Below are 21,302 nucleotides of genomic sequence, written 5' to 3'. Positions count from 1 at the left end.
CCCCCCGGCAAGCACACCGAGTGCACACTGGCATTCTTCCCCGACCTACCCGCTATTTTCCTGAGGGGCTCCATAACCCGCCTAACGTTGGAGCTCCCTATAACTAATAGGCCCGCCCTCTGTGACTGTCGGGACCTTGCCGGAGAATCGGCCACTGGCCCAACAGGCGAGGCATCCTGTGGTGGCTCGGAAACGATGTCATCACCACTAGGAAGCACCCCGTACCTGTTGGAAAGGGGTAAGGCAGCCGCCACGCGGCCAGATCCCACCTTCGCCTTTCGGCCAGGCACGCGCGAGCCCACCACTGTCCGCCATTCACCCTGGAGTGATGGCTGACCGGTAAGATGCTCACTGCCGGAAGACGCAGCGACATCAGGGGTTCCATTTGATTCCAAGGCCACCGAAGTAGGCATAGGTCTCACCACAGTTGCCCCAACGCCACTACGAGCCGACGCCTGCGCCTCGAGCTCGATGAGCCTAACAGACAAAGCCTCCACCTGTCCCCGAAGAGTGGCCAATTCTCCTTGCGTCCGCTCACAACAACCACAGTCCCTACACATGACTATGTTTACCCTACTCTATACGGTGACAAATTCCCAAGATAATCTTCTGATGAGCTACTCTGATAATCAAGAAACACTCACTGAAATACGAGACGCGAAAACTACGCTAGGTTTTCCCAGAAAAACTATTTAAAAGCTAAGCGCAGCAAATAAGTACAAAAACACTGTTATTGAAATAAAAGGTTCTACCTAGTAAGCACTCGAACACGCAAGAAATTACAAAAATAAACTAGTAATTACACAGATAACTGAAAATAAGTCGCTGCTGTTTGTAAAATATGTAAGAAGCAAACGGTGTACTCGCCTTAGTAGTTGCAGGAGCTAGCGATGCGCTCTCGCTATACACACAGACTAAAATTAGTGCAAGCTCTTCAGGTTAGTGATAACAGGAAACGGGTTCACTTAGCAATGCTCTCCTAGAGGACACGGAAGACGGTGCATTTTTACCACGGTTAGTTTTCAGTTATGAAGCAACATTTCATGTTAGCGGTAAAGTAAGTCGACATAACCTGCGCATATGGGGACTACAGGATCCTCATGACGTTACTGAGCACGAAACAGACTCACATAACGTGAACATTTTTCGTGCCACTTTTCATGAAAAGGTATATGGTCCCTTCTTTCTTTAGAAGACAGAGACTGGAATGAGTTATCTTTAAATGCCGCAGAACTGGCTTTTCCCACAACTTCAGGAAGACGCCGGTAACTTCATTTTACAAAAGGAAGCAGTTCCACACAACAACGTGCGTCAGTTTCTCAGTGACACTCTTCCTCAATACGGGATATGGAGCACGGGTCCCCGAGACACTGCCCTCCACATTTGGTTTCCAAAATAGCCACGCATGACCCCCAGCGATTATTTTCCTGCGGTGATATGTGAAGGAAAGTGTGTTCATCTCTTCTTTATATCGTGATACAGGAAAGTGAAGAACAGAATAACAGCCGCCATAACTTCTGTAAAACCAGACACTTTGTGTAAGGCTTATATGGAATTTAGCTATCATTTACATGTGCTGTTGCTGGTGGACACATAGAGCATTTGTCACAGCATAGCTGAAACTTTAAAATTTAGCATACCCCAAGTTCCCGTTTCAACATTCGGAAAATTTCAGACGCAACCAACACAAGACCTACACTTCGGTCATAACACAAGTGTTTCAAATGGTTCAAATGGCTCTGAGCACTATGGGACTTAACAGCTATGGTCATCAGTCCCCTAGAACTTAGAACTACTTAAACCTAACTAACCTAAGGACATCACACAACACCCACTCATCACGAGGCAGAGAAAATCCCTGGCCCCGCCGGGAATTGAACCCGGGAACCCGGGCGTGGGAAGCGAGAACCCTACCGCACGACCACGAGCCGCGGACACAAGTGTAGTTCTCAAACAAGAATTATCCCCTATTCACGACGAGAAGATGGCTGCCGGCTATTTAAGCCATAGACCTTGCCGTTGGTGGGGAGGCATGCGCGCCTCAGCGATACAGATAGACGTACCGTTGGTGCAACCACAACGGAGGGATATCTGTCGAGAGCCAAGACAAACGTATGGCTCCTGAAGAGGGGCAGCAGCCTTTTCAGCAGTTGTAGACGCAACAGTCTGGATGACTGACTGATCTGGCATTGTAACATCAACCAAAACGGCCTTGCTGTGCTGGTACTGCGAACGGCTGAAAGCAAGGGGAAACTAAGCCGTAATTTTTCCCGAGGGCATGCAGCGTTACTGTTTGGTTAAATGATGATGGCGTCCTCTTGGCTAAAATATTCCGGAGGTGAAATAGTCCCCATTCGGATCTCCGGGCGGAGATTACTCAGGAGGACGTCGTTATCATGAGAAAGAAAACTGGCGTTCTACGGATCGGAGCGTGGAATTTCAGATCGCTTAATCGGGCAGGTAGATTAGAAATTTTAAAAAAAGAAATGGATATTTTAGAGCCAGATGTAGTGGGAATTAGTGACGTTCGGTGGCAGGAGGAACAAGACTTCTGGTCAGGTGACGATGATGATGTTTGATGTTTGGTTTGTGGGGCACTCAACTGCGTGGCCATCAGCGCCCGTACAAAGTCCCAATTTTTCCAGAGTCGAATTTTTATCAGAGTCCGATATAGCCACTGTCAAAAATGATGAGGATGATAAGATGAGAACAACACGAACAACCAGTCCTCGAGGCAGAGAAAATCCCCAACCCGAGTGGGAATCGAACCCGGGACTCCGTGATTCAAAGGTAGGAACGCTAACCACTAGACCACGAGTTGCGAACTTTCTAGTGAGGTGAATAGAGGGTTATAAATACAAAGTAAGACTGGGGTAATGCAGGGGTTGGTTTAATAATGAGTAAAAAAAATAGGAACGCCGATAAGCTACTATGAACAGCATAGTGAACGCATTATTGTTGTTAAGATAGACACGAAGCCCACGCCTGCCACGGTAGTACTGCACAGATGACAAAGAAATTTTGCCGGCCGCGGTGGTCGTGCGGTTCTCGGCGCTGCAGTCTGGAACCGCGGGACTGCTACTGTCGCAGGTTCGAGTCCTGCCTCGGGCATGGATGTGTGTGATGTCCTTAGGTTAGTTAGGTTTAAGTAGTTCTAAGTTCTAGGGGACTGATGACCTAAGATGTTAAGTCCCATAGTGCTCAGAGTCATTTGAACCATTTGACAAAGAGATTGAAGAAGTGTATGATGCGATAAAAGAAATTGTTCAGCTAGTTAAGGGAAACGAAAATTTGATAGTCATGGGGGATTGGAATACGGTAGTAGGAAAGTGGTAGGTGAATATGGACTAGGGGTCAGGAATGAAAGAGGAAGCCGAATTTTGCACAGAGCAATACTTATTCATAGCTAACACTTGGTTTAAGAATCATGAAAGAAGGTTGTGTACGTGGAAGAGGCCTGGAGACACTGGAAGATTTCAGATGGATTATATAATGACAAGACAGAGATTTAGGAACCAAGTTTTAAATTGTAAGACGTATTCAGGGCCAGATGTGGACTCTGACCGTATTTCATTGTCATGAACTGCAGATTAAAACTGAAGAAACTGCAAATGGTAGTAATTTAAGAATATGGGACCTGGATACACTGAAAGAACCAGAGGTTGTTGAGAGTTTGAGAGAGAGCATTAGGCAACGATTTCCAAGAACAGGGGAAACAAATACTGTAGTAGGAGAATGGTTAGCTTTGAGAGATGAAATAGTGAAGACAGCAGAGAATCAAGTAGGTTAAAAGGCGAGGGCTAGTAGAAATCCGTGGGTAACGGAAGAGATATTGAATTTTATTGATCAAAGGAGTAAATATAAAAATGCAGTAAATGAAGCAGATGAAAAGGAATAAAAACGTCTCAAAAATGAGATCGACAGGAAGTACAAAATGGCTAAACAGAGATGGCTAGAGGACAAAGACAAGGATGTAGAAGCTTATCTCACTAGGGGAACGATAAATACTGCCTTAGGAAAATTAAAGAGACCTTTGGAGAAAAGAGAACCACCTCTATGTATATCAAGACCTCAGATGGAAAACCAGTCTTAAGCAAAGAAGGGAAAACAGAAAAGTGGAAGGAATGTATAGAAGGTGATGTACTGGAGGGCAATATCACGGAAATTGAAGAGGACGTAGATGAAGATGAAATAGGAGATATGGTACTGCGTGAAGATTTTGACAGAGCACTGGACGATCTAAGTCGAAACAAGGCGCCGGGAGTAGACAACATTCCATTAGAACTACTGACTGCCTCGGGAGAGCCATCCATGACAAACTTCTATCATCTGGTGAGGAAGATATATGACACAGGCGAAATACCCTCAGAGTTCAAGACGAATACAGTAATTCCAATCACAAAGTTAGCAGGTGCTGACCGGTGTGAAAAATACCGAACCATCAGTTTAATAAGTCACCGTTGCAAAATACTAATACGAATTCTTTACAGACGAATGGAAAAACTGGCAGAAGCCGACCTCGGGGATGATCAGTTTGGATTCCGTAGAAATGTTGGAACACGCGAGACACTACCGACCCTACGACTTATTTTAGAAGATACATTAAGGATAGGCAAAACTACGTTTCTAGCAATTGTAGACTTAAAGATAGATTTTGACAATGTTGACTGCAATACGCTATTTGAAATTCTAAAGGTGGCAGGGGTAAAATACAGGGAACGAAAGGCTATTTACAATTTGTACAAAAACTTGATGGCAGTTATAAAAGTTGAGAGGCATGAAAGGGAGGCAGTGGTTTGGAAGGAAGTGAGACAGGGTTGTAGCCTATCCCTAATGTTATTCAATCTGTATACTGAGCAAACAGTAAAGTAAACAAAACAAAAATTTGGAGTAGGAATTAAAATCCAGGGAGAAGAAATAAAAACTTTGAGATTTGCTGACGACATTGTAATTCTGTCAAAGACAGCAAATGTCTTGAAAGACCAGCTGAACGGAATGGACAGTGTCTTGGAAGGAGGATATAAGATGAACATCAACAAGAGTAAAACGATGATGATGGAATGTAGTCGAATTTAATCAGGTGATACTGATGAAATTAGATTAGGAAATGAGACGTTTAAAGCAGTAGATGAGTTTTTCCATTTCGGAGCAAAATAACTGATGATTGTCGAAGTAGATAGGATATAAAATGTAGACTAGCTATGGCAGGAAAAGCGTTTCTAAAGAAGAGAAATTTATTAACATCGATTATAGATTTAAGTGTCAGGAAGTCCCTTCTGGTAATATTTGTATGGCGTGTAGCCACATGTGGAAGTGAAAGATGGACAATAAATAGTTTATACAAGAAGAGAATAGAAAGTTTCGAAATGTGGTGCTACAGAAGAATGCTGAAGATTAGATGGGTAGATCATGTAACTAATGAGGAGGTACTGAGTAGAATTGGGGAGAACAGGAATTTGTGACACAAATTGACTAGAAAAATGGGTCGGCAAGTAGGACACATTTTGAGGCCGAAGGGATCACCGATTTAACACTGGAGAAAGTGTGGAGGGTAAAAGTCGTAGAGGGAGACAAAGAAATGAATATATTAAAGGGATTACGAAGGATGTAGGTTGCAGTAGTTACTCGGAGATGAAGAAGCTTGGACAGGATAGAGTAGTATGTAGATCTGCATCAAACCAGTCTCTGGACTGAAGACCATAACAACAACGTGTATATTTTAGAAGACAGAAGAATACGAAACTCAGTTGTGATGACCAAACTTTTAATTGTTTGGTATATGTATATATTACACATTAGTTTACACGCAGGTATCCTAAGCTTTCCATTATTGTTCTTGGTCACAAAACTTCACAATAGTACGGCCACCGATATTTTTCATTATGTCTGCTCGGACACCCTGCCTGAAAAATCAGATAATGGAGTATTTTGCAGTATGTGTGGTCGAACAGCCTTTCTATGAAACTGGACAAGGGAGTGACAAAACCCTGAGTTTGATTGATTCGCAGAGCTTAACTTGGATTCACCAAGCTGGGGTAGCCTGCCTAACTGTTTGACGAAAGCAGTTTGTTTGTAAGTTGGAAAGACCCTTCCCACAGTGCTGTGAGGCCGCGGATCCCTTATTACGCAAGAAATATAGCGCCTCTGATCTTCATGCGAGGCAGGCCGGCCACTTGTTGCAAATTTTGGAATGATACTCCTCACTGGTTAACAGCAATAATTTAGCAGAATGAAGAAACTGAGCGCTGGTTTTCAGAAAAGACAAGACATGGAGCCAGTGGATTTACTGGAATGACAACTCTCCTGCAGAGTGGAGACGTCGGACAGACTGGTTAAGAACTGGGTCTTTCTATAGATCAACAATGCGTACTCGTACGTGCCAATGGGCAGCATATTGTAATATCGTCTCATTGGAGCACAAAGGAAAACGGTAAGGATGGAATTTGGAACACGTGTACACTCCACGTTCGCTGACTTCCTGAATTCGCGTTCGTGGAATGTAGCACCTGCTCCGTTCACAGCCACCGTCTTCCATCATGGTGTGAAGCCTGAAGATGGTCTAAGACAGACCGATACCGGTAACCTTATAAAAAAAGATGTTTCTTGCAGTTGTGACTTTTCATGCTCATTTTTAACTAATAAAAAACCGCTGTACTCCAAGAGAAATGTTCTAAGAAATTACTGACTCCGGCCATCGCAGGAGAAGGGGAGAGGGTAGCTGTCGTAGCTGGACTGAGTGACCCACATGAATATTAAATAAGACTAAAGTCAATAGAAACTGAACCCAGGTACTTACAGAAAAGTCAATAACGTCGCTATAAAGACAAAAATTAGACGAATGTTTAGGTGAAAATGTGCCATGGATCAGCAATATAATTCTTAAGTTAAAGATTTGTAGCTAAAATTTAGTCTGAAAATTAATGCCTCAGCAATACCGTGTGCGACTTCAGTGAAGTATGTGTTTACGGAAGAGTCACATTGAACATTATTGGAACATGGCAGCAGATTCCTAGTGAACACTATGTATTTTAAATTACAGAACACCCTATGCATTCCATGCATAAAAACATGAATTTTCACCTAATGAGATATTGAAAGTAGTGGCAGCATTTTGAAGTAAGCTTCGATACTGATGTATAATTGTACTATTTTTTTATTTATTAGCAGCCAAACAGTCTAACAAAGCGTTTACAATCACAAAATTTCTGTTATTAAAGAAATTATTTACCTTGGTAATATAAATAAGTACTGCTGAGGAAAGATGAGGAAAGTTTCAGGTAAATTAATATGTAATACATACTTAGCATAAAATTAATAGTTTTTAAATATGATTCGTAAAACAGAAGCGGTAGTATTATTTTTAATTCAAGAAACAAATTTGTACATTTTATACCTAAAATGTATAATGCTATTAATTAACAAAAGGTCTGTTTTGCGTTTTGAGAAGCTTTCAAGTATTTTGTAGCAAGAAAACCCTATAACACTTTTTGTTTCATCGGAATTTTGCGCCATTCAGGTTTCTGTAGCTCTTTTGAGTAAATGAAGTCTTACTGAATAATGATCGGTATGATTTATGAAACAGTGTTTTATTTAGTATAAATATTGGAAAATATCCTATTTCCAAGTTATTAAGCAATCAGAAATGTAAACTGGTGTTTCCACAGGAATCCGTCTGTAACAGAATTGCAACCGTATTTTTCAATGACGAAACGATTTGAGCGTCATGTCGGCTCTTTCGTTAATCATTCCTGCATTGGTGGAAGAACCTATCTTCGTCAGAACCGCAGTACGATTGAATTAACCTCACATATTTTACATTTTACAACACAAGAATTTCATCGAAGTTTCACAGTCAGACGTCAATGAACGATTACGAAATGCATTGGTTTGTACATTCATCAAGAACACAGAAAGGACGATGGGACACTAATGACCTAAATTTTTAGTAGCCAAATAATTGGGTTTTCTTACAGAAGCTACTTAGGAAATATAGAAGAATGAGGAACAAACCATTAGTCTTGGAATACGCTATCTTGATGTGACTAAATATTTACGTTAATCTTTAAAACTTTTTGCATGTTTAAGTGTCAGCTAACTAGACTACTTTCTCTGACAAGAAGACACATTTAAAAGTGTGTGACCTTGCAATGAGACGGCCGCTGTGGCCGAGCGTTTCTAGGCGCTTCAGTCCGGAACAGTGCTGCTGCTACGGTCGCAGGTTCGAATCCTGCCTCGGGCGTGGATGTGTGTGATGACCTTAGGTTAGTTAGGTTTAAGTAGTTCTAAGTCTGGGGGATTGATGACCTCAGATGTAACGTCCCATAGTGCTTGGAGCCATTTGAACCATTTGAATCTTGCCTTGCAGCTCTCCGAGAGCTTTAATAGCCGCTAGGTATCATGGTCGTGGTGAGTTCGGAATCATTGCGGTTTGAGAACTAGAGGAGGAAATGCTTGTGTATGACCCAAGTGTAGCTCTTGTCTCGATAGTATCTGAAATTTTCCAAGTGTTCAAACGGGGACTTGTGGAATTCTCGTATCTCGGTAGCGAATACTTTGAAATATTTTAGCCTGTGAACTCAGAATAATTAGCTGTAGGCGAACTAGTCAAGTCTCTGGAGTGATCTGAACTTGTGATTTTTCACCGTTTAGCTAATGGGGAACTCTAATTTAAATACTTACGCTGAATGAAATTTGATTTTATTTCCGAGATTTTATCGGAGGCTTACGCGATTCATAACGTGAGTTGCAGCTCTGGTTTGCTTTACGTTCTTGCACAGTTACACATAATAATAATTATTATTAAGCAGATGAAATATTAAAGGAGCAGCCAGTAACCTCAGTTCTTGCTAAACAGTAAAATACTTTGAGTTTTTAACATTATTTTTCACCGCATATTTCTGTCTGCCTATGTTTTTTTTTTTATTTCTGCGACACGATTTTCTGGGTACATTCGACAAATGCGTTTGGTTGGTCTCTAGACAGTAGGGTTGCCAAATTATGAAAATTTATGCACGAACTCTAAACCTCAGGCACTTCATTACTTCACTCAACAATTCGTGCAGTCATGTGTAAGTTCTCATAGATAAACAAATAATTTAGAAGTACAATGTTGACATTTTATTAATTTTTTACCAACGAAACACAGCAGTTGCATGAAGCTCGAATATCATTCAGTTACGTGCTATCGTTCTAGCATCTGTGAAAATAGGACGACGTTTTCCTGTAGTCATATTGATTGATTCTCCTACAGGCACAACTTTCTCACCAGAAAGATTCCTTATAAGTTGTAATTCCCCAATTTTATTCACCAGCACAGTTGTTCTATCATTTTCCTGAGTCGCAATTGCATGCTTTGGTAAAAGTACAAGTAATGTGTATTGCAACCTGATAGTTAGCATTTTCTTGTCAGACTGAGTATAGTTATTAATCCTTGAACTCTTCGACTACAAGTAAGTTATATTGTGATGAGTGTGATGAGTGATGCTGTCTTTTTTAGGTCGCTTTCTTCATCTACAAAGGTGGTGCCTTGCGAGAGCTGTTGCAGCTGCTGTCTGACGCAAGGGGAAACTACGGGAATGGAGAAAACAGTCAGAGCATCCGACTCCGAAACCAGAAGCTGGCACACCGCCTGTATATATTCATGCAGGTACTAACCGACGTTCAGTGGAAAAACACAGATGCGAGGGCCATGATGAAAGTAATGAGCAATAATTTTTAAAAATGTTCGTCTTTATTTTTTGGACAGACCAAGTATATCTTAATCTACATAATTTCTATCACTTTTCAGCTTGGTCTTCATTTATTTTTACTCATTGCTCTATCGTTCTGCAGGTTTTAAAATACCATTAAGATAAAACTCTGTTCCAGCTTCCGAAATACACTGACACAGTGATGGCCAAACAAGCTCCTAGCTTTCGCTCCGCATCTGTCTCTAAAAAAAAAAAAAAAAAAAAAAAAAAAAAAAAAAAAGTGACACGATGACCGTCGAGGGTGCTAAGTTGCTATTGTAGGTAGGATGTGGAAGCGTTACCCCTCCAAATGTCCTGATCATTTCCCAAGTGACATTAGTAATGTGACGATGCGCGTTATCCTATGGCGTTTAATCGGGCAGCATTTTCGGCTTCTTGGAAGACCTCAGTATCGTAATAGATTCTTTTTTTTCTTTTACTCATATTCAAACACAGGCTTTGTGAAGACTTCGGAGGGCATCTTATTATTCTCATCAACCCCATCTTGCAAATTCATAATCATGCTACATGGAGCATTATCACTTCAGGAGATATAACCACATGCTACGATTCGTCAGTCAAGTGGCGGACTCCCACATCTCACATGCTATTGCTTCATTTGATCGAAATCGATATCACGTTTCATCTAGGTGATAAATATTCGGTGCTGATAATATGGATGATATCAGTGATTATAAAGATTTAGCCGCTAATTCATGATTAAATTTCCCTCTATCTCCGTAGTTAATTCCATGTCTTGTATTTAATGTGGTATACGAGCCCGACAGTGCTCGGATGAACTTCCTGCTGAGCGATTAGCTGACTCGTCTGACCGTGCAGGGACACACTGCGCCTGCATGGCAAACCCTACGTGCACCCACTCACGTGGCAGTTTTCACCTTGCCAAAAAAAAAAGGTGAAGGGACGGAGTGTGGGATGGCAAGTAGAGGATGGGACTAGAAATCAAGGGTGCGCCGATGCAGTCGACGCACCCAGACACTGGACACAACCACTATAAATCTGTACACCACAAAGGCGAATATTTCGGGACAGACCAGCTCAGCAGTCGAATTTGGCCAACTGCTCGGTCTGTGAATAAGCACCTTAACGACTAGGCCGCTTGGACAAGAGGCAATAACCTGGACGATGTCAGGTAGTAGTTTGTGGGGCACTGCAATGTCCAGCTCAGGACTGGTGGGGCATGAGCAGTTCAGACTGCACAGGTCAGAGCCATGTGTGGTGGTCACGGGGTCTGTTTGAAATAACCACTGTTATGAATCCTGTCATGTGTCTTGCCAGTGCAGAATAAATTATTTCTGCAAATCGGTCTCGCTGCACAAATTTAGTTTTTCATAGAAAACTGGAATGCAGCAGGTTGGTTAGGAGACATTCATCTCCGCCTTCTCACGGGGTTGCCAGCAGCTGTTAGTTGTTACAAGTCTTTTCTTCTCCACTTGTAGAACTGTGATAGTGGGCAGTTTCTCAGAGAGTTTCTCTCTGTCACCAGGTGGGAAAAAACAGCTCAATTTGTGACGTAAAGAAGATATCTGAGGATTAGGAGTTTGGAGCTCGGTTTTCTCAGAACTGTATACGCCAGAAGGCAGTCAACTCGATAACTTGTATAACATTTGCTAGGTGGAGCACTGGACCAGCGTTTTAAAAAATTATCTCACTGGTCAGTGTTGGTCTTTTCCCTGATGGAGTAGTTTTTTGTGCAGACTATGTGCAAGGGCGGGAGAGAAAAAAAAAATTTTCGGACACACTTTTGGTGGACACATAGAAGCAAACACTCATGGCTTTAAGACGTGAGAAAGCAGATGTTCTGACCTTGGAGGCCGGACTTACGTTTCTGAGAATCAGCACATCAGATAGCAACTGATGACTAGTGGCTGCCAGAAGACTCCGCCGTATGCAGAACTCAACGCTGTGACTCGTCAAATATGGTGAGACCGTTGGCAGCCCATGCCAACAGGGAAGTAGTGCAATTGGGGGAGGGATTCGGTCAGTTGCTTCTAAATTTGATTAGGTTGTGTTATTTTAAACCTGGCTAGGGATTCGAATACTTAGCCTCGACCGAGCTGACTTTGTGATGTTCATGAGGATATCATACATATATCTAGCGCAAACAGGTCAATCATATACACCCAAAGGCAGTTAGATATCGTCGAGGATGAAATATTGAGAGAATGGTCAGTCCTGTCTCACTTGTTACTTGTGTACTTTGGCAACCCAACCAACCTCTCATACATATGTTTTTCAGTGTTCATGATTGATAGTCCCCCTTACTTTGTAGTATATTGCTCTGGGTCATGTGTAGATATTACTTTCTTAATTATAGATGTGCTTATGTGGAACAATTTCGCTAAACTCGGATTAAACTGGCCCAAGAGCATTAATTTAGTCAGTCAGTAACTTTAGTCTTGTTTGAACTGTTCTGTTTATCAGACGATTTTTTGCATTAAACTACGAGTGTTTTAGTGACATTAGACACGTAAGCTCTGGCGACCCTAAGCAAATACATATACTTAGTGGCCAACGTTATTTACCGCTCACTGCATGTCTGCTAATAGTGACATGAATGTACATCAACAATGTAGCTCAAAGCTCACATATACAATAGCTGCTCAGAAGACTTGCAGAAATTTTACAATACAAGACACCATAAAAGAAAACATAGATCATTTACACTGTATATAAGTGTGGTGTATGTTCTGTCAGACATCTCCGCACAGAGGACACCACACATGTATACATCTGTAGGCATGACTGCCTAGATAAATTCGTTGTGGATGCACTACAGGGTCCGAGACTCATGTGGGAACACAGGACTCGCGGCGATCAAGTAAGTGAGTGGACTGTGGACGTTACTAACGTGTGAAAAGCTGAGAATTTAGGTCGAATGGGAACTACTCTGTTAAGCGAGAGTTCAGGGTTCGAGTGATTTTTGTGATTTTACCTTACGGCATGCGGTACCCGTACATCCGATTTTTGAACCTTCTCCATTGCACGTAAATGTCGCATGATGGTGGAATGATTGCAGTCCACCACAAATTTTTATCTTTAACCGTCGAATTATTTCGATGCTGATTGAGGCTGGAGTGGGTCTCTCCTCTCAAATGTAAACTGTTTACATATGTCCAAATAACAATCAAGGGAAATGAGAAACGTGATATTTCAAAACATTAAATCTTCCACATGAGTAATGGTCGAATTTCCTGGTGAATTTTAACTTGTGCATCGAAACTAAAAGTTTACCTTGGTACACGTTGTAAGTTCCCGTTTCATATGATTGCTGGTGGGTGTCACCTTGGTGCAGCTTGCTCGCCCGCTCGCCTACATGATTCACGTTGTTGAACAACCTCTCAACGAGGCGGAGCATCAGGGAAATGGCAGCTGCTTGTAAGAGCATTTCTTGACAATGAGATACCTCAGCGAAGTATCTGCCGTGGGGAGCCTAGGGCCCACACTCTGTACCATTAGCCTCCAAGGTTGCATGATCTCACAGTATCTAATATTTTTGTGGGTTTCTGTAGAAGACACCGTTTCCTTCCAAAGGCTTTGGGAAAACTGCGACGCTTGAAAGCAGGAGTAGCGGACAATATTCCAAACGCGATCGCAAAAGTATGTGACGGGTTTTACTGTCCTTGACGTTTATCGTTTTGCAATGCACCCTGTTTAGGGGACACGGCATTGTTGAGACGTAAGTGAAAATTTCGATCCTAAACATATTTACGTGAATGTAAAAGATATCCTCTTGTGTTAGACTTGTGCAGAAGTTCATTGTGATTTTCCATAAGTTTAATAAGCACATCAGCTACGCGTAACGTGCAGAGACCTCAGGCATCAATAATTGATTGTCCTTCACTATTTACAATAGCTATCAACGAAAAGGTAACTTTTAGATTTCGAGACTGTAGAAGCCACGTGATTTTGAGGCGAATAACTCGTCGAGCCCTGTGTATAAAGGTGAAGATCTGAGGGCGCATGAGCAGGTGAATAAGGTCGGTGAGGAATGATTTCCCAGCCGAACTCCTGCATAATGTTTTTTATCAGACTAGCAGAATGCGAGCTGGCCGTATCCTGCAGTAACAGCACTTCACAAAGTCTTTCTAGTCATTGTTCTTGGATCGCGTCTGCATGGCGTTTCAGTTCGTGAGCATAAATTTCAGCAGTGATGGCTACACCTTGGAGAAGCAATTCGTAGTAAGCCACACCGTCGCTGCTTCACCAGACGCATAACTGTATCTTCTGCCGATCCGCGCATCTCTTTGTACGGGGATTTGCTATGTTTGGGCTCAACCACTCCTTTCTTTTCCTTATGTTTAGATAGAGACTCCATTTCTCGGCACCAGTAAAGTTGCAGGATAGAAACGCTCAGTGTCGTTCACGAGCCAATTGATGATAAGCAAGCAGATGTGCATAAGTGGCCAGCCACTGATTTTTGTGATTTTGGCTTACAGCATGCGGTACCCGTACACACCCGATTCTTGAACCTTCACCACTGTCCGTAAATATCGCACGACGGTGGAATGATCACAGTTCATCACGTTAGCCAGTTCTCGAGAACAATGGCATGGATAATTGTTGATTAATGCGTTTAAACTATCTCCATCTAGCTCCGACGGACTTCCTCAACGTGTGGAGTCACTAATGTCTAAATGGTCCTCCTTAAAGCGAGAAAACCGTTTTCTTGCTGTGCTCGGTGCAGTGGCATAATCCTCATACATAGCGCAAATGTTTCTAGCAGTCTCCGCTACTGTCTCCCCTCTACTGAATTCAGACAGAAGAACATGTCGTAAACGTTCCGATTTCCCTACTTGAAACTCAGTTTTCTGGCGTCCAAGTGACAACATGTAAACTCACATACAACAGTGAAACACAAATAAAAAATGACAATCGATAAATAAACCCATAGCAAACATGCAAAATGAAAACATTACGATATTAGGCGCCAAACTAATACTGTCAATTCCTTATTTTGAAAGTACATTTCTAATTCCAGTGGTCTGTTAAATCCATCCCACTCTTTTACGTCCTTTAAAATAGGCGCCTTTGTCTTGTCAAATCGGATGAATCTGTTTGAAAGAGCCTGTATTCGTCCCAGGATGATGTTATTCTTGCGTCCAGACTATTAACGCCAGGCTACAGTGTAGTTCAGCCAGAGACGTAAGACACTTGTTTTTCCGCAGGTGGCGCTGCTGCAGGGCCTCGCCGCGTGGTTCTCCACGCCTCTACTGGCGCGCGCATTCCTCACCTCAGATGAGGACTCACTTGAATCTGCTCGCCAGCTCCCAGTGCCCTTTTGGTTTCCTGGAAATATGTACTTATCACCCACATACGAAATACTCTATATCAGTCAAGCTTTCTGTCAACTAGTAGTGACTCAGTCTGCGACTTGTGTTGACGCCTTTTTCATCCACATAATGCTGGTGGTGGCAGCTGAGCTAGAAGTTTTGAACGAAAACATTACAGCCATCCAGAAGCTTCGTATTAAGCTTCAAGGAATGGAATATCAAGAGAGCAATCTTGGGATTGTAGCTAAACACGAAGAACCAACTGTGTTCGTGTCATCAGAGTGCACCCCAGACGAAATGTACCTGCAAATGGTGAAGAATATTCAGCATCATTACGTAATTCTCAGGTAAGCAATAACAGTTCCAGGGATAATGACATGCACTGCATTCGATATACTTCATCGCACAAATCTAGCTTTCAGTTTACTTTTAATGTTGTCACAACCTATACATCTGCTAGAAGGTATGATATAAGGTATTTTTAGGAAACCTTCATTATTATTAATAACGTAGATTGTGCTCCGAATACTAAGACTGTACTAGTACTGCTGCAACACAGTAGAGAAACTACAGAGTGTTGGTAATTAAAGTTACAGTTTCAAAACCCAGTAGAATTGCTCAGGGTGAAGTCAGATTTCAACAGCGTATTATTGACACTGGGGGAAACGTCATGGAAAAAAAAAATACTAACGAAAATCTTACTAACTGATGGCACTGTGTGCGTCTTAACGTAAATGGGGCAGCTGTGAAAGACAGATGAAACACAGTACCATGGCTATATTTAGAGTTGCGCATTATATCATCCGTACTCTTCAATATACATGACTGCACAAGTTCGGTAGTCAACAGTTGTGCACCGTTAGCTAGGTAAGCCCATCCATCACGGCAAGATCGTGCCACATCGGATGGGAAAATTCGCTTTTTAATTGTCCTGGGGCAAAATCCGCATAAAAAGCAGACAGACAGCGGTTTTTAAATGTCGTGAGACCGGCACAAGACATATTCGATATGCTGTCCACCGGTTTCAGCTACAAGTTATAATTCGCAAACAGCATATTCCACAACAGACAGGAGTGTCTCGGAGGTTACGTTCAGAATGCACTGCAAAATGTGTACCTTCATTTCAGATATGTTCTTAACAGGCGCATTGAACACAACGTCTTTCGGATAATCCCTCAGCCGGAAGTCACGCGGATTAATATCAGGTTATCTGGATTGGCAGGCTGTAGGAAAACGACGACTGATAATTCTACCACTTTCGAAATGCTTCTGCAGCCGCCGCTTCACTGGCTGTGCAATGAGCGGAGGAGCGCCATGTTGCATAAAAATGATCCCACCTACACATCCAAAAAGTTGAAGGATTGGAATAACATTTGTGCGAGAAAGACTCCCATAGTCTTTACCAGTGATGGAATAGGTAACAAGTAACAAGCGCTACGATAAACGATGCCGTCAACCAGCGCGACTCAGTCAACATTGGAGAATAACATAGTGCCTGTTGACGTGCGTGCGGGTTTTCCATTGCCCACAGTCTGCAATTCTACATATTGACATGTGCCTGGAAATGGGTTTAGTCTGTCCACATAATGTCCCATGGCCATTCATTGTCCACTACCATGCGAGCAAGAAATACCAGAGCGGACGTTTGTCTTGTTGGCATGTCAACAAGTACATGAATGATTTTGTGTGGATAGCAATGTAGGATGTTTCGCTGGATTTTATGTATCGTGCTCGCACCCCCATGTCCAGTGTTCGGGCGGTTTCGCATGCACAGTACGAGGTGTGACAATAAAGTAATGAGCCTGATTTTCTTTGCAAGATGTGGCAACCCTGCAGGATTGCGTAGGCACTATATCTTTGACCTTGGTCTAGCTGCTTCTTGTCCAAGCGGCACATTGATGCAACTGTTCAGTCGTGAGTTGTGCTGTAATAAGTTAAGACGTGTTTGTGGCTCTCGTCACGGAAATGAAACCGCATAATATTGGGCAACGGTATGCCATTTCTTTTTGCTTTAAATTGGGTGAAAACGCGACGACAACTTACGATAAGCTTCAGAAGGCTTTTGGAGATGAGGTTATGTTAAGAGCTCAAGTTTTTCGTTGGCATAAGATGTTTAGTGAAGGCAGAACGAATGTTGAAGATGACGACCGCAGTGGACGACCATCAACCTCAAGGACAGATGTCAACTTGGCCAGGGTGCTAGAACTCATACGATCTGATCTTGGACAAACAATTAACCATTACTACAAAGAAGGACTTCGTAAAAGAGTTCTTCATGTCTGCGCCAACATTGCTGATAATTGGATTCTGCAACACGATAATGCGCCATTCCATACTGCTCTGTCAGTACAGCAGTTTTTAACCTCAAAACAAATTTCAATACTACCACAGCCACCTTACTGACCAGATATCGCTTCGTGCGACTTTTTTCTATTTCCAAGAGTCAAAACGGCGGTCAAGGGACACCATTTTCAAACAACACAAGATGTCCAAAAAGCTGTGATGAGGGTCTTGGAGGATATTACGGAAGATGAGTTCCAGAAATAATACCATCAGTGGCAGAAGCGCTGGGAAAAGTGTGTGCAATCAGATGGGAACTACTTTGGAGACAACACTAAACTTAACTAAAACGGTAAGCAACATTTTTTTCACATCAGTCTCATTACTTTATTGTCGCACCTCATATGTTTGCACCCCACCACTTGACCCCTCCAGTAACGCTGTGGCCCCATTTTCGACAGACGTCGGATCAACTACTTTTCTCTCTCTGCCACATTGCACTTCCAAAGAAGCTCTCTTTTCGAATTTCTCCAGACCCAAAGTAGACGTACAACCAATGTTTCTTTTTTTTTCAATACCCTCGAGTGTGCAGCATTTGTGATGGGCTACTGGCGCACAGTCAACGTTCTTGTAAAAGAGTTTTACCAGCAGCGCACTATCCTTCATGGAGACAGTCACGTTGGGCGTCTCGGACGCAAACTGAGGAGCGTCCATGCGCCGCGCGTCTATTGCTGTGCACGTTATGACGCTTAAAGCGCCATCTACTGATGTGAAATTTTTGTTCAATTTTTTTGTTCTGTGACTTTTACCCTTTCGTCAGTAATATGCTGTTCAAATTTGACGTCATTCTGAGCAGTGGTTCTCTCCCTTTGAAACTGGAACTATAGCTATCGATGCCCTGTATAGGAATAAGCACAAAATTCTTGCAACACAATATCTGTGATGATACCAAAAAGAATCAGTTCATTCAAATGATGTGGTATAAACTGAAATGAATACATTCACATTACAGAACTAACGTTTCGAGCCATCTATGGTCACAATAAAAAAAAAAAACAATATGGAACGAAAATTTTGTTGGGTGGTTTAATACTTTTAAATAAGACTGTGTTAATCAGAGCGCATTACTGTTGCCTGCTGGAGGACAAACATTAAACTTTATCTCAACGATCAAATGGTTGTTTTATTGTGTTTTGTTTCAAAGAGTATCACAAAATTTTGGAGAGGGTTGCGTCCATGCAGAGTTTGTGTTCCAGTTGTGTGTCGAAAGAGGTTGTTAACTAATTCTTCCGTCCCTGCTTGGAAGAAGAACTTCATAGTTGTAAATGAAAAGTGTGAAATTGTGAATATCGTTTCAACGAATTTAGGTTCTGGTTTTATGCCCGAAATCAGACAAAATAATCTCTTGATGGTCTTGCAAGATGGAAAGTGGTTGACTAGATCATTTATCACTGTCTTCTCGTTTTCATTTATCTTCTGAGACTACAGTTCCTGTATTAGATCCTATAAAGCGACTGTGTATAGGCAACTCGGGTCAATCTTAACCAATATAGATACTCATCGACACTCCAAGAGATAAGAGTGATAAGCTGCTAAACTGAGCGTCATGCAATGAAACTGAATTAATAGCTTGTACGGGGTGCTGTGTGTCAGAGTGGCGTTGGCAGCATCGACTCTCAGCGCAGCTGTGTAATATTTCCGAGTGATCTGTGACTGCTATGACGTAAGATATTCTATTGGTCCTCAGTGTGATAGGCGAGTACAAAAGTGGACAAACATACCGTTTCAGCCCATATGACCAGATTTTGGCCGCCCTATGAATACCACTCTCCGTTATACTCCCAGACGAGGGTGCGCCGTGAGTACCCACACCTCTCGATTCAGTGAGAAACGCAGCTTCCGCGGGGAACATGTTGACAATTGGGGCTTCAGTCGGCTATCATGGATTGCAGCAACTGGTACATTGACCATAATAGAACATTTAATGCTGACTAGTAACAGTCTTGGTTCCACCTATAACATACCGAATCACCTCCGTGTTACGATTTACTGGAGTCTCTCCCTCCCGCACTCTAGCATCATCACCACCACTGACACTACTTGTGTATCTTTGCTTCCGAAGTTGGAATGAAACTAAAAAGTTGCCAAGACTAAATTTACAAGGTACGTATTTGTACATCCAGGCATGTCGCTGCTCGGGTGGCCTCCCACGTCAGCTTTTCAAAGTTCCAGTGACCATATCCAAGACGACATCGAGAGGACGACATCGAGGAGTCCGTCTGCCACCATCTCCTAGAGTGCAGAGCGATGACTGTGCAGTCACGGACCAGAATCGTTCCCCAAAGTTTCCTATGTCTCGTGGAGCTCACGCAACGATCTCCTAGAGTGCAGAGCGATGACTGTGCAGTCACGGACCAGACTCGTTCCCCAACGTTTCCTATGTCTCGTGGAGCTCACGCAACGATCTCCTAGAGTGCAGAGCGATGACTGAGCAGTCACGGACCAGACTCGTTTCCCAACGTTTCCTATGTCTCGCGGAGCTCACGGAACGATCTCCTAGAGTGCTGAGCGATGACTGTGCAGTCACGGACCAGACTCGCTCCCCAACGTTTCCTATGTCTCGTTGAGCTCACGCAACGATCTCCTAGAGTGCAGAGCGATTACTGTGCAGTCACGGACCAGACTCGTTCCCCAATGTTTCCTATGTCTCGTGGAGCTCACGCAACGATCTCCTAGACTGCAGAGCGATGACTGTGCAGTCACGGACCAGACTCGTTCCCCATCGTTTCCTATGTCTCGTGGAGCTCACGCAACGATCTCCTAGACTGCAGAGCGATGACTGTGCAGTCACGAACCAGACTCGTTCCCCAACGTTTCGTATGTCTCGTGGAGCTCACGCAACGATCTCCTAGAGTGCAGAGCGATGACTGTGCAGTCACGGACCAGACTCGTTCCCCAACGTTTCCTATGTCTCGTGGAGCTCACGCAACGATCTCCTAGAGTGCAAAGCGATGACTGTGCAGTCACGGACCAGATTCTTTCCCCAACGTTTTCTATGTCTCGTGGAGCTCATACAACGATGCGTGGTTATGCTTGTCATCAAGCAGCTACAATTGCTTTCATGCTGAAATAATCACATGTACAGCTTTTTTTGCCAGTAACTACCAGCATCTAGTAATCTAAACCTGTACATTCGCACACAGCGGCATGGCGGAGGAAGAATTATGTATCTGAAAATAATTTCCTCCCCTTTCACGGTACAATCGTAGGTGGTGCACGTCAAGAATGATGGTTGATACGTCAGAGCATTTCTGATTCTACCTTCGTGGTATTATGAAAGATACATTTTAAGCAAGAAATGATTGTTCTTAAATCGCATTGGCTCACGGGCTCCCAAACGTTTGAGGAGAAATCTCTACATGATGACAACATCTTCCGTGTGCCATCTCCTACTGCGGTTTACTGATCATGTAACTAAAGCTTTCGCTATTACTAAACAAATAATTGCTTAACAGTCCAACTTTTCTTTGAATTTTCCTTACACCTTTTGCTAACTCAATCATTCAAGACGTGATACCATCGAACGCTTGGGATTCTATTTTCGAGGCAAATAATTTCCGTAGTTGATAAAAGCACAAACGAGTCACGAAACACTTACTAATTCAAGAAAACTTTTTAAATGGATCTCTACAACTAACAACATTTAGTCTACATAAGTGCCCGAATTACAGTAAAACATTTATTACTTTTCTGTAAATTATCACTACCTATTAACAATTATACGCCCATTCACTACCTGAGAATTTGTAAAGACATTCTCTGGAGAAATAACATTTACAGATAACGCCAATTACTTTCCTGAGGATAGAAATGTTGATACACTACCACACTGAATTTTCCACCCTCTGTTTCATTTCACATTAATGAAACTTAAAGTCCATATGAATATGCTAAGCAATTTATTTAATACCTTACTCACTCGTTTGTTGCTAAGCCCATC

General features: G+C 42.6%; 1 protein-coding gene across 1 annotated transcript in view; it reads left to right on the top strand.

The window, feature by feature from the left end:
- The first annotated feature begins 8,397 nt into the window (after positions 1 to 8,397).
- LOC126199882 (odorant receptor 43a-like) overlaps positions 8,398 to 21,302 on the top strand; it is a 69,781-nt gene continuing 56,876 nt past the window's right edge. Inside the window, exons 1-3 of the mRNA XM_049936665.1 lie at positions 8,398 to 8,406; positions 9,497 to 9,646; positions 14,918 to 15,369. Of these exons, the coding sequence (XP_049792622.1) occupies positions 8,398 to 8,406; positions 9,497 to 9,646; positions 14,918 to 15,369 (611 nt within the window). The remainder of the gene's footprint in view (positions 8,407 to 9,496; positions 9,647 to 14,917; positions 15,370 to 21,302) is intronic.

Source organism: Schistocerca nitens, chromosome 1 (genome assembly GCF_023898315.1).
Source record: "Schistocerca nitens isolate TAMUIC-IGC-003100 chromosome 1, iqSchNite1.1, whole genome shotgun sequence".
NCBI lineage: Eukaryota > Metazoa > Arthropoda > Insecta > Orthoptera > Acrididae > Schistocerca > Schistocerca nitens.
This window is presented reverse-complemented; position numbering and strand designations above follow the sequence as displayed.